The 13,571-nt window shown below is 37.5% G+C and overlaps 1 protein-coding gene across 2 annotated transcripts in view; it reads left to right on the top strand.

Annotated features, from left to right (window-relative positions):
• The window catches only part of CWF19L2 (CWF19 like cell cycle control factor 2), a 66,785-nt gene that overhangs the window by 25,423 nt on the left and 27,791 nt on the right, over positions 1-13,571 (top strand). For both annotated transcript variants that reach the window (XM_086481778.1, XM_009957284.2), the window contains exon 10: positions 12,523-12,648. In XM_086481778.1, coding sequence (XP_086337904.1) covers positions 12,523-12,648 — 126 coding nt within the window. The remainder of the gene's footprint in view (positions 1-12,522; positions 12,649-13,571) is intronic.

The following is a 13,571-nucleotide window of genomic DNA, read 5'->3' as shown; positions in this document are numbered from 1 at the left end:
TATCTTACTGTTTTCAGTACATGTAACAAGTATAAAAGGGCAGAGCAGAGAAAACTTTTTAAAGTTCAATCTGATAATACAAAAGCTTTGGAGCAGGCTTTGACACTGGAAGCAAAAGCTGTATCCCAGTGCCATGCAGCACTTGTAGCTGATGGTGCCATTTTTTCTGGCTCTGTTTTTCTCCTAACACTATGTTGAATTTCTGCATATTTTTACTGCTGTATCTACCCTTTCACTGTACTTTCACAGAGTAAATTCTGTTTTTCTTAACAAATTTGGCACCTTCTCAACCCCAAGAGCAAACAAACCCCAAAACGTTCCTGGAAAGTCTTACTGGTGCAGTAGATATTTATAATCTGAACTGGAAAGGTAGAACCTCACTGATGCTTCTCTTGGTCCTCGCAGAGCCGTGGTAAATACGCGATATTAAGCCTTTTTGGACTTAAAAATAATTTACACGTAAAACCATTTATAAAAATGTCAACCATAAATTAACAACGCATTTTGTATGTTTAAGTAATGAAACACAATTACTGTGTTCAAAATAAGGTTTTGAAAGGAGAATTCGATCAACCAATGATTGTTGGGACCACCTGATCTTCAGTGTAATTACATGTTAGGTCTCATTAGCTGTTGCTACCAACATAAAGCAGAAACATTTTATAGAGATAGACTGTTTAAGAGGAGCAATTAGACTATGCAGCCATCCTTCTAAAAGGAATGAAGACATTTGGCTTTGGGCCAGCACATCTGCGTGGTGAGATGCTTTCAGTTAGCAGCACAGCTTACGAGGTCGTGTGCGTGAGATTTTTGCAGAGGTTGTTCGTGGGTGCTGGGCTGATGGCTGTGGAGAGTGGGGCTCTCCACCAGTGTCAGTATTAGCTTTACCATTCTGTTCTGGCTGTCTAGGTAAGAAGATGTTATGGCTCCCTGGTTTTTCAAGTCTTTGGCTTTCTTCTGATGTCTCCCAAAATAACAGTAGTTTACCACTGCTGGCTTGAGGATAGGGGTACACCTGGGCAGAAGCTTAAAAGGATGCAGAGTTGAATCTTTTTCTGCAACGTCTAATTATCCACATACTTCCTCTGCTTTTTTTTTTTTTTTTTTGAAGACCCTCTTCTTCACATAGTCCTTTAATAATAATTTTTCAGAGTGGACTACTTGTCTTTCCAATAATAATGCATTATTAAGCTCTCTCATATGCCTGAATGACATTTTTTTTTGGTTGGGTTATCTGTTGCTTTCAGTTTGAAATTTATTTTGTTTTTCTGATACTACAGTCTCTGAAAGTGCCTCATGTACCAGAGCTAGGGTAAATCTCTTTTCTAAACAGTGAATATTGAGGCCTGAACGTTTTTGAAACTCCTTGCAGTATTTTTACTGGAATTTTTTATTTACTTGTTACTAAATTTTTATATTTACTTAAGTAAATGCTATTTTTATTTACATATGCTGAACTTCTGTATATCACCTTCTCCATTGTGCATTACATTTCTGTCTTTGATAAGATGAAACAGGAATTTGTGGACCTAAGGACCAACATGCTGCAATACTTTTCTTTTTTATGGTCTAGGCATACGTGTTTTGTATCAGATGTTCTTGCCTTAGAAACAAGCCATCTGGTCATTACATTTTTAAAAATTTTCTTACATCCCATATCTACAGTGGCTCATTGATAGTATGGTTAAGTGACTAACCATTTTAAAGTATAGCTAACAATTTAAAATATCAAACTGCATCTTTAGACCTTTTTTTAAAGTTGTGTTTGCAAGGTAATGTGGCTTCCTGACATCCAATATTATTGTTGACTTGTACTTAATGGTTTTAGTTTTCCCCATTGCTAGGCATGTCACTGGACACACTGCGAGCTGCTGTAAGTTACACATTACTAGTTCCGGTCTTACTTCCACAGGCTGGCAGTATGACTCTTACTGAATTTGATTTGAGGTTTGTGTGCGTGCCCGTTCTACTCAAGAGATATTATTCTGATTGCCCTGTCTCTGAGATGCTCTGAGGAAATAAGTACTGAGAGCAAACAGAAAGATTTTTGAATGCAGGGATGATTGGCGGCATTCAGTGTAAAGAGGAGATGAATACGAAGGTCAGGTTACTTATTCTGAGTAATAAATAGTTGAGCTAAAATATCCTTTTTCTAATATAAAAACAATTGTTGAATTTAAAAGGGAATCAATTTCATATCAATAAGATGAAATTAAGTTTTTACATGTTATTAACCTGTGTCACTCACTGGGGGGAAAGAAAGGATAGAGACCAACCAATTAGTAGTAATCTAAGGACCTAATCCTTTTCCAATAATTAATGTTTTCATTTATAAATAGGAGCTATGATTTGGAGGGGGTTTTTTTTGGTGTTTTTTTTTTTTTGTTTTGTTTTCGTCTCATGCTTTATACATAAACCTAGCACTACCTGATGAAGATACTCTTATGTAGACTAGTTAATTTCTGTGTTACAGCCTGCATTAGATTTTCTAATGCTTCTCCTTACTGTTAGGCACAAAATCCTGATTAGAGAAGACCAACTTTCTGATCCTGTAAAACCTTTTTTTAATCCCGTTTCTATATTAGCTTAATACCTTTTGAAGTTGTGATAGTGATACTCATTACTATGTTTACTGAGTTTTTCTTGAAATACTAAACTTTTGACCTATGTAGAAATTTGCTCTTGCTTCCCTTCCTCATGCTGCTCTTTCTTTTAATCTTATTTTTTTTTCTGCTGTAAGAAATCCAAATCAAAGATATAAGTTTTATACAGTGGACTGCTGTTACAGACCTGTGTCTGTTTTAATTTTGTCTTGCTGTGAGATCCAAACCTGGGTCTTGCTATGAAGAATGGTTTGCCTACTGATTTTATAAGCATTACTTCAAAGTTGACAGTTCCTTTATTCACAACAAATGGCAGAGTCTGAAGGGTGGCTTAGATGCTTTGAAACCCATGTTACATGGGGACTCCAGGTAGTGACATTGCTCAGGGATGAGCGGTGCCCTCACAGCCAGCCAGCACTGAAGGAGGCAGGCTGCTCCTGCTGAATGGGATTGACTTGTCCTTCTGATAGCTCTTGGTGATCACGTGTAAACACAGCCTGAGAACCTGAGAGGTGCTAGATGTCTCCTGGACACTTATTTGATATTATAAGGACAGACTTTTCCAACAGAGGAATAAGACAATATTCACAGCATTGCCTTTGGCCATAGACTGTAACAGAGAGGAAGCAGGTTGTGTGCTTAGTCCAGCATCTAATTTGTCCATAGCTAGCACTTGGTTGTAGATCTTAGTTCTTGCTGAAGACAATTGCTGAGCTTTGTTACTCCTTCATGCCACTGTGCTTGTACCACTTTGGTGTAGCTCTCGGTAAACGTTTGCAGACAGCTCTCCACTGACGCAGCATGCAGCTTTTTGTTGGCTCAGTAATTAAAAAACACTTTTGTTTTTCCTAGCTGTAGTTGCTTCCTATCCCACAGTATACTGACTCTTAAAATGCGTTTTATTCTCTTCAGCCATTAACATTGAAAACCAGTTCCAAATGAGTAGATGCTGTCTCAGATGCTTGGCCTGCATACTCCTTTTGTTCAGCTACTCCAGTGTCTGTTCCTCAAATTAAGCCTTGCACCTGGTGGCAGAGCTTTTCCATTTCCTCCTGCTGGATTATGGAACAGGCATCATCTCTGGAGAGTTCAAAAATCTTTTTCAGAACTGCATTTTATTTATTATGTATTTAATTTAAAGCATTTATCTTTCAAAACCAGACTTGCCTGCTTTGTTTTGTTCAGTTGGGTGTTAATCGCTGAATAGTGGTTTGTATGTTTGGTGAGAACAACTGTGTACTTTGCATATTCAGTTGGCCTGAAGTAAAAATTCATGTTCCTTAATTAATGGCAACAAACAGTTGCCCTCTCAGTCTGTAAATACACACTATCTTTGTTCATTTCAGACTGTAAATTATATTGTTTGTGTACCAGTCATCACAAGATTCAGGGATTGTGACTGAGCATCTTCTCCACTTTCAACTTTAACATTTAATAATATGTATCATATTTAAGGTATTTTAATATGTATTTTTTTAAACCTCTATTGTACTTTATATAGAGATATTTATCTGATGATAATGAATAATTATTGTATTACTATCACAATATCTGTTTATAATATCACTTAATAAGTCATCAATTCAGAAACTTGAGAGGTTTAAAGTAAGCTAGGTAATGCCATGCCGCTGCATGAAGAAATAATACACTCTCCAGATCTCAAAAGCAAGTTAAAACAGAAGCAAAAAGCCCGATTCGAGTGAATCTCTACATAAAGCACAAAAATATAATTATATAATTAAAAAATATATTTGTGAAAGATGTTAACAGTTCCTGGGAAGAATCGTAAGGTCTCCTGGAGGATTTCACAGTTTGTTAGTAGGAAAGAAAGTAGTTACGCCATTCTTGCGCTATGCTGAATGGCACATAGCTGTTGCTGAACTCCATGTCAATAGTCGTAGGAATGCAAGTCTATAAATATGTAAAGAAAATAGCAACAGATAAAATGAGAGCTTTAAGTGCACTTTTGCAGTTAGATAGGTATCTAGTACTTCTCCGAGTCATGGCTTTTACCTGCAAAGACTCTTTCCCAGTATGCCACATTTGTTCAAGTGTAGGGCATTCTGTTCTTTATTATACCTGTGTGAGTTTGTCCATTCAAATATTAGATGCATCACCCTGTAATTCCAGAATCAGCCTTTGGCACGTTTTAAAGGTTTGTGTTTTAATTGCCACCCTCCGTTATTTTTGTACTGAGACCTAATTAAGTCATATAATGCATGCTAAAGGATGTGGACATTATGTGTTGGAATTCTTTTGGGGACCTCTAGTGAAAATCTTCTCTTCATGGCAGCTTTTACTCCTTTTACTGATACTTCAATTTAAGGATGATTCCTAAAGTTTATTCTGTTTTTAAAAGAAAAAAAAAAAGTTGTTGAATAGGGAAATCTTATATTTAGAATACAAATAATTAATTTAGTATTCAAATGTCATGTTCTGATACTGCTATAACCATTTGAGCATCTTTTTTTTTTTTCTACCAGAAACCTTTCTGCTTCTGTGTTAGAAATAGCTTTAGTATTTGTTGTTAGTAATATCCTCCTCAAAATCAACTTTTGCCTTGCCTTTTTTATGCTAATACAATTAACTTTCTATATTTATGTTGCGGTTTTAATTCAGTTCTATTTGGACAGGATTTTTACTTCTGAAAGATGTTTTCACCTCTAATAGCATCTTTAATCTTCTGAATAATTATGCCTGGCATATTTGACCCTTTGGATTCGTCTTGGTTCATAGTATGCATTTGCTTTTAGTCTCTAACATGACTTCACATTAGTCTTCATGCTGTCCATAATTATTTTATCCTTTTATCTGCTCCTTTTACTTTCTCTATGATGGATCATTTCTTTTTTTTTTTTTTCTTTTTTTTTTTTTTTTTTTTACATCTAAGGCTAAATATTACTATAGTTTTTTTGCCTTTTCCTTTTCTTTAGAATATTAAATCTAAATATATTATGGTCACTCTCATATGCCTTGTGTCAGGACTCTGGACTCTTTGAAATTAGGGGGAAGAAAGCCCAAATAACTCTCATAAAATCCACAAAAACCTACCAGCTCTAGGGTTCTGACTCAAAGAATTCAGTATGTATTGTATCTCAGTGTTTATTATCTGGATCATGTCATACTGTGTAAATGAGATCCTGCTGAAATCTCTTTTATTGGAACTTGCTAATGCCTTACTATCTTCCTTTCTAGTTTCATAGACACGTTTGTGGTTCTTAGAAGTTTTCTAGCCCTTTTTTTTTTTTTAAAAAAAAAAAGAGAAAACATGATGATGATTCCATATTCTTCTTAGGCAACTGTGCTGTTTTTTTACAGTTCTTAATGTCAGAAGAACCTTTCTAATACCTAACTTTAATTTATTCTGCAATTTAAGCCTTTTTGTTTCCTCTTATACACCACATACTCTGTTGTGAAACCTTTTGAGTTTTTGCAGCCTACCAGCGCGTTCCCTAATTTTGTCTTCCTTCTCTTCCAACTCTTTTTTTTTTTTTTTTAAAAGAACTTTTTCTTGTCTTCTAGTCATTCTTCTTGCTTTTTTCCAGTTTCTCTCCTAAGTTTGCATCTTTTTTGAAGTGTTATACTCCAAATGGGTTGTAAGGCCATCTGAAGTCTTGCTTGTGGAAAACCAGAAGTATTCGTACACAAGTCAGCTTATACTGGTATACATGTTCTGTATATGTTCCAGTATAATGCTTGCTTTTTTCCACAAAACTTAAGTTTACTTAGTTTGTGAGCTGTTCTGCATCTCCATGATCAGAGCGTTCACATGGAGAAAAGATCATGATTTAGAGTGGACTACTGAAAACAGAAGCTTAACAGCAGCTTATTGTTTGGTGGCAGCCACTGAGTTTTGTATCATGCTAAAATAACAAAATGTTCTGGTGCTGTGTGTTCAGTTGTGAATTGCTTATTGCTAGAATAAATAGACAACTTTGAAGGACCTCATGGGACAACATTTATTGGGAAGCTGAGAAAGTGATTTTTGAGGCAGAACTGAAGTGCTTTTAAGCAGTAAAAACGTGGGAAGGAAACATATGCCTATTTATGTAGATGACCATTAAACATGGAAATGAACCACTGATATCTGTATCAGACATGATAATTTTACTTAAAAACATTCCAGAAGCATATCCAAAATCATACTTCACAGGAGTTATCATTTATGGGCAGATTTGGTAGTTTTTCTTCTCTGTCTTTAAAAGGCTTTTTGGGAAAAAAAAAAAAAAAGTTTAGGGGTTTGATTACTGTGTTGTTTTTTTGCTTGATCTTCAGCTGGATGCTTTAAGTTTGGTAGTGAGCTATGGGGAGCGTAATATTTGAAGTGAAATGCTTGACTCTCCTGAGGATGGAAACTTAGTGAAGAATTTGATTACCAGATGCATTACAAAACCAAACAAAACAAAAAACCAAAAAAACCCCAAAACCAAAGTGCAGCTGTTGTTAGGATCTAACGTTCTGGAGCCTGTCTTCAAAGGCCTGTAAAGTCTGTTTTTCTGACACGTAGAACACCTTGTGAATCCATTAATTTTGGGAAAATAATAGGCTGCTCAACAATGGCATCCTTTTTGAAATGTCTGTATTTTAAAAATTTTAGTGAAGACACTTAGATCTTGGGATGGATGTTTTAAAAAGGAATTAGGTGCTTGTAAGTTGACATAAGAATCTGATGTTTACTATTTTGTGCAGCTGCTGCAGCATTGCTGTTGTAGTGTCTATGGTTGTTAGTGATTTATCTTTTTGAAAAGTTGTATATACAATGAGGGAAATCTGTTTGTTTGTTTCCCTTATGGGAAATTTCCATCCCTTTTCCTGTCTCAGCAACACAAAAGTGTGGAGAAGGAGAGACCTGATTCACCTGAAGTCAGCATGTTTTTGGAGACCCCATAGGGGCAGCAGACCCCTTCACAATTTTCAGTGAATAATCTAACAAGTAACCATTTCTGAAGGGTCCTGTTCACGTGAAATCCTCAGTCAGACACTCTTTCCACTCAGTCAGCTCCTGTTACTTGCTGCCCCTTCTGCATGTGGCTTTGACTAGTCCTCTTGGGAGAGCTGCTGTATCCCTGCTTGGCCACATGGGTTTTGTAGGTTTGGGACAAGGTGGCTTTTTCTTTTACAAAGGTCTGTTTCACTTCAGACTAATTAGCAATGCTCTGGATTTTTGAGTTTTCACTGCAACATCTGTGGTTATGTCTTCAGCTTCCAAACTTTTAGAGTTATCCAAGTCTTTAAAGAACTAGGGCATTTGTCGTGTTTCCTATGATCTGTTGGTGTTGACTTCATCGTTGCTTTCCCTATTTGCTGTGTACAAATTTTTTAACTTATTCTGTATTTCCTTTCTACCTTTTCATACTGCTCTTTTTATGCTTTTCCTCTACATGATTATCTTGTGTTAAGTCTGAAATGTTTAGCCTGTGAGTGTATTTGTCTTTTCCACCATTTCAAACAAAATTTTGTGCTCATTTCAACCAAATGTTGCAGGTAGGTGAGTTTCTTGTTGTCAGGTGAAGTACACCTTAGGAAACATTTCCTGCCCACCCCAGCCCCTTATGGTTTTTAAAACTTTGCTTTTTCTTTGACTTTCCTCTTCCTCAGCTCCTTCAACTGTTAAAATTGATTCTGTTGCCTGTCACAGTACTAAGCCTTGCTAAGTCACAGTTTGTTTAAGTATTACAATATTCACAAATGTCTACCTATTTTGTTTGGCTTTTTTTACATGCAGGAAGAAATGACCAATGCCCTAGTGACTTGCATTGGTTACCTCTTTGTTATTATATCCAGAATACTCCATTTGCATTTATGTCCCATTTAAGTGTGGTGTACATCCTGCTGCTTTTCACTCAGCTTGTATTCTTTTTCCACTCTGTTGTCCTTTGTCTTTGCTCATCTAATGTTGGTGGGTTTTTTTCTGTTGTTGTTCTGTTTTCAGATTGATTCTGCTTTTAATGCTGTAGCGATAACTAGGTCTCACACCTGTGAGAATAGCATAGTGATGACATGAAAACACAGTCTTCCCCTCTCTGGTTGTCTCTGTCTCTAGCCAGGTTTGATCTTTAGCACATGGCAAGTGTGGGGTGGAGGCACATGGCCTTTTTCTCATATTGTGATGAATCACTTCTTCCCATCACAATAGAGAGAAAACACCTTATCTTGTAACGAAGTAACAGCTGAGGCACATATCTGGCTGATGCTTGAAATAAGCAGTGTTGTATGTATGTTATCTGAAAATACTGTTATTGGAGCCAGACTGGTGTTGGACATCTTGGTTTGCTTTGCAAAATGAGATTTACCTTTGATGATACAGAAGACAGAAATTTGGCTTATCTAGACAGCTTTTTGGTCCATGTCTTCTACCTTCATGTGACTTTTCTTGGAAAAATATAATTAAGCTGTTGAAGCTAGCATACTTCAGTATCTACAGAATTTTCAGGCTTTATTGGGGTTTCTGGGACAAGCTTTCAGTAGGCAAGGATGGCAGATGTAAAGCAGACATCAGTTGTTTGGTGGAAAATAGCTTCAAATTGAGATTAATAAAGTTGTTTATAAGATTTGACAAAGGCTGTCCTAGTATCACCAAATTTAGTGATGTCCCCGTTATTTGCTGTAATTTAATCAACCGATTTAACTAAGTATCTTTGTAGTATAATCAAGAAGCTCTCAGGCTTTTAAAATATTTTTTTTTATTCTTAATCTTTTAGAAAATTAAATGCTTATTTTTCTGGTGAAGAATTTCTGCCCTTTTAAAAAAGTTTATATGTGTGTATATCTAAGTCTGAGAACACTCTAATGAGGTAGGAATGTACTGTTGTCCCTGTTTTGGAGGGAGATGAGCTGAGCGGACCTGGCTCTTGACAGGACATCCGTCATCTGAATGGATGTCTGTCAGCTGAGAAGGTGGTAACTTCCATTCTAAATGAGAAGGTAGTTGATGGGAAGACTGAGGGCTGGGCGCATAACGGGAGTGATGTGGAACAGCACTTAGCACTCCAGTGCTTTACTTCTAGGCAGCTGGCAACAGTAGTGCAAGCTGCAGCTTTAAGTACCTAGAAATGGAGCTTGCAATAGCTGAGGGGTATCATTTTGGCCTCTAAAATTCTCATTGCTTTGTATAATCTACTAGATGGAAAACGCAGCTCAGGATGTGATTAACTGGCTCACAAACTTGTTTTTTGTCCTGCTGTGGACAAAGGATCCCAAGTCTTTCTTTCTGTGGAGTTGCCCCCTAGTCTGTCTTCAACCTTTGCCGATGCACATGAGTTTGCCCCCAGGTACAAGATTTAGCAATTGTATGAGGTTCCTGTCAGCCTGTTCTTTCAGGTTGTTGAGCTCCCTCTGAATGGCAACCCTACCCTCAAGAGGGTCTGTCAACCGTGTCCCTATCCCACCTATTTGGTGTCTGCCAAGGGCAAATTCTGTTCCATTGTCCAGGGTGTTGAAGTTAAGTTGTGTTGATAGAGATCAACCCCTGATGAATGGCATCTGTAACAATATGCTAGTTAAACTATGTGGAGTACTAGTTAGACTTTGAAGTATTGACAACTATTCTTCGAGCCTGGTAATCCAGACAATTTCCCACCCACCTTGCAGTCTACACATCCCTCCAATTTGGCAACAAAAATACTATGTGACTGCATTGAAAACCTTGCAAACTTCAAGGCAGACAGCATCCCTGGTCCTTCCCTTGTGCACTGAATGAGTCTTCTCAGCACAGAGGGCAGATTTATCAGGCATGATTTGCCATTTGCAAATCCGTATTGGCCGTTCTCCATCACCTTGCTGCTGTTCTTGTTCTTGGAAAGGGCTTCCACAAGGACTTACTCTGTAATTTTTTGGGGACTGAGGTGAGGGTGGTTGTCCTGTTGTTCCCCAGGTGTTTCTTCTTCACCTTTTTGAAGGTGACTGTATACATTGACCTTTTTCCAGGGGCATCCACCGGTCGTGACTACTCTTCAGATATGATAGGGAGAGACTTCTTGTCCAGTGTAGTGTGTGCATCCCATCTAGATCTGTAAGATAGCATATTTACAGTTTGCTTAAGTGGTCCTTAGGTTGATCCTTCTTTCCTGAAGGTAGTACAGAAGTCCTCCAAACTCTACGAGTATGCACTGGGGCCTGAGAAGCCTGAGAGCAGACCTTGCTGGTAAAGACTGGCAAGGTATCGAGTGTCTTACCTCTTTTAGTTTCCTTGGTCACTAGGTCTTTCCTCTCTTTCTGCAGCAGACCTGCATTGTCTTTGCTTGTAAAAGGATATCCAGTACACTTACAGAGTCCCTTCTTTTTGTTCTTTGCACCTCTTGCTAGTTTCAGCTTCAACTGCGTTTTTCCTAATTCTATCCCTGATGCCTGGAAAGTGCTTCTGTGGTCCTCCTGGGTAACTTGTCTCAGGTTCCACCTTCTGTAAGCTTCTTTTTTTTTGTGAACTTCATTAGAAGTTCCCCGTTTAGCCGAATAGTAGATCAAATGGACCCTTCTCATCCTCTCTGGTGGTTATCCTTGAAGATCAACCAGCTGTATTGGGCACCTTTGTCATTCTTGAAGATCTATCATGAGATCCACCCAAGCAGATCCCTGAATAAGCAGAAGTCCATTTTCCTATAATCCAGGGGGTTTTGTTCGTTCTGTTATTTGCCTTCCTCACTTCCCTTACAATCTTAAGCTCCACTATCTCGTGGTTGCTGCAACGAAGGCAGCTGCTGATTTCTAAGTCTCTGATTAAGCTGCTTTTTTAAATTTATGAGTAGAAAATTCAGTAGAGCAACACTCCTAGTCAGTTTGTTCAGCATTTGTGTCAATTCTTGTCCTCAATGCGTTCAAAATCTGGATTGCTTGTGCACTAATGTGTTGCTCTTGCAGCAGATGAACTGGTGGTTCTCTTCCAAGGATAAGTGTGTGAAAGCTTCCCTTGTTGCCCTGTCCTGTGTGTGCCTCTCACCTCACACCTCCAGCACCTCAAGGGCTTGATTTAGTCAGGTTTAGAAGATACCCTCCTCATGATTCCCGAATTTCTTTTGGTATGTAGAAGCAGTGATTAAGTCTAAGTGTAGTTTATGTGAGACTGAATGTGTTTGCCGTCCAAAGGCAAATGACTTTTTGGGCATATATCGGGTAAACACTTGGTTTTGTTTCCATATATTTTGGCAGAAAACCAGATGATTTAAATGTTGTCCTTTCTGCATCAGACTATACTTTAATTTTACCTAAATAATCAATGTACATCTACTCATTTGTTTCTTCTTCACCATACTGAGAGACACCTGTGTTAAGCTGTTTCTGTTTCTTATTCTGTATATCCTAGAGTCCAGATTAAAAAAATTTAAGTATTACATTGTGATAAAAGTGATCTGTACTGGTGGTAGGTGCAGTGTAGGAATCAAAAGTGTGATCCAATGGAACGCATTAAAAAGTAATAGCAAATGTTTCGGCTAGTTTGTTAGCCAAGTTTTGAAAGGGAAAAAAATACACCAAACACACACGCAAAAACCCCCAATGCCCCCAATCCACAAAAAGCCCAGAAATGTTAACGTGCTGAAGTTTTTCAGATGGTTTTCAGGAATACATTGTTATAATGGTGGTGCTGTATATTAATTCAGTATTATCTATTTAAGTCTTCCGACGTATTGTATTTTTTCTGGAGATGAAGCTTTATGAGAAAGAACCAAGAATACAAACTTGGGTCTTTCTGGAAATGATTTGTTAACTCTGCACTTAACTAGCTGAATATATTTTTAATATTCTGTTCTTTTTCAATGTGGAAAAGAATACCTTGTGGAAAGAATACTGTCTGCTTTGAATTATAATGAACACGCAAAATGTAAATAATATTTAGGATTTTAAACATTTATTTAGTGTGGAATAGGTGTTTCTTTTGGTTTTGTCTGTATCATCTTTTAAAAATATGACTTAAAACCTGACACAGGCTTCAAGCCGTCAAGAAGATGAACAAGTGGTCCTTGTCAGAACAGATCAAAGTGGAAGGGTATGGCCTGTGACCGCACCAGCTGAACCACAGGAGCCAAAAGGAGGACGGAGGAAGCGACAGATGGTAAGTTTTACAAATGTGAGTATGAAAGTGTAATTCTGAAATGATTTTGTAGTTTTGCTTTTATGATGCCGTAATTAATATGAGTGTCTTATCAGAATGTCAATAGGTAGTTAAAAAGTTGCTTTCAGCAGATGGTTGTAATTAAGTGTTAGAGTACATATTTATTAAGCATGTATTAAGTTTATTTTCAGACTATGTTTCTCTAGGGATCACTTTAGGGCTTATTTAAATGCACATTCAAGGAAAAGTAAGTTTTCCAAGTTTTCACAGTCTCTTAGCCGAGTAGTTTCTGTTACATAAAGTTATGTAAAGAAAGAAGATTAGCAGAGGTGAATATTTCCAAAATCAGAAAGATTTTACTGAGATACTTGAGTCTCGGGGGCTAATTTTCCTTTTCTCTTCTTCTGTTCAAAAGTACTGCTACTGCTGATAATAAAAATTATGACCTAATCTTTGTAACAAAGTGCTTTGGAGAACAGTGAGAAGCTTGGGAGGCTGGAGCAGTGTTTTATTCTTCGGAGAATTGCTTGCAACATTAATATTTTTATCTTCTTAGGATAAGAGGAGATAGAAGTACTTCATATTTCTAGCAAGCATGTTCTTGATTAGTAGGACAGATCCATTTGTAACACTGCTACAGAGGAGTGAAAGGCACAAGAGGGTGAGGAATTGATTGTCATCCTCCTGCTGTTTCCATTTTGGAAAATTCCATCACACTTTATGTTAGCGACCGTTCCCTGTGCTCCTTCAGGATTTAGTTTAGTCATATCCTAAAGGACAAAGTTTGTTCTCTTGTGCACTGTAAGATGGCAAGAGTTCCCAGCAGAGGTACCACATTTATACAAGTTTTCAGTACTGTCTGTGATTGCTGTGTTTCAGTAGTGTCTGTGACTTGACAATTCAAAAGCTTCTGTAAATAATGA

The sequence above is a fragment of the Leptosomus discolor genome, chromosome 1 (assembly GCF_034619465.1).
Source record: "Leptosomus discolor isolate bLepDis1 chromosome 1, bLepDis1.hap2, whole genome shotgun sequence".
NCBI classification, from domain to species: Eukaryota; Metazoa; Chordata; class Aves; order Leptosomiformes; family Leptosomidae; genus Leptosomus; species Leptosomus discolor.
This window is presented reverse-complemented; position numbering and strand designations above follow the sequence as displayed.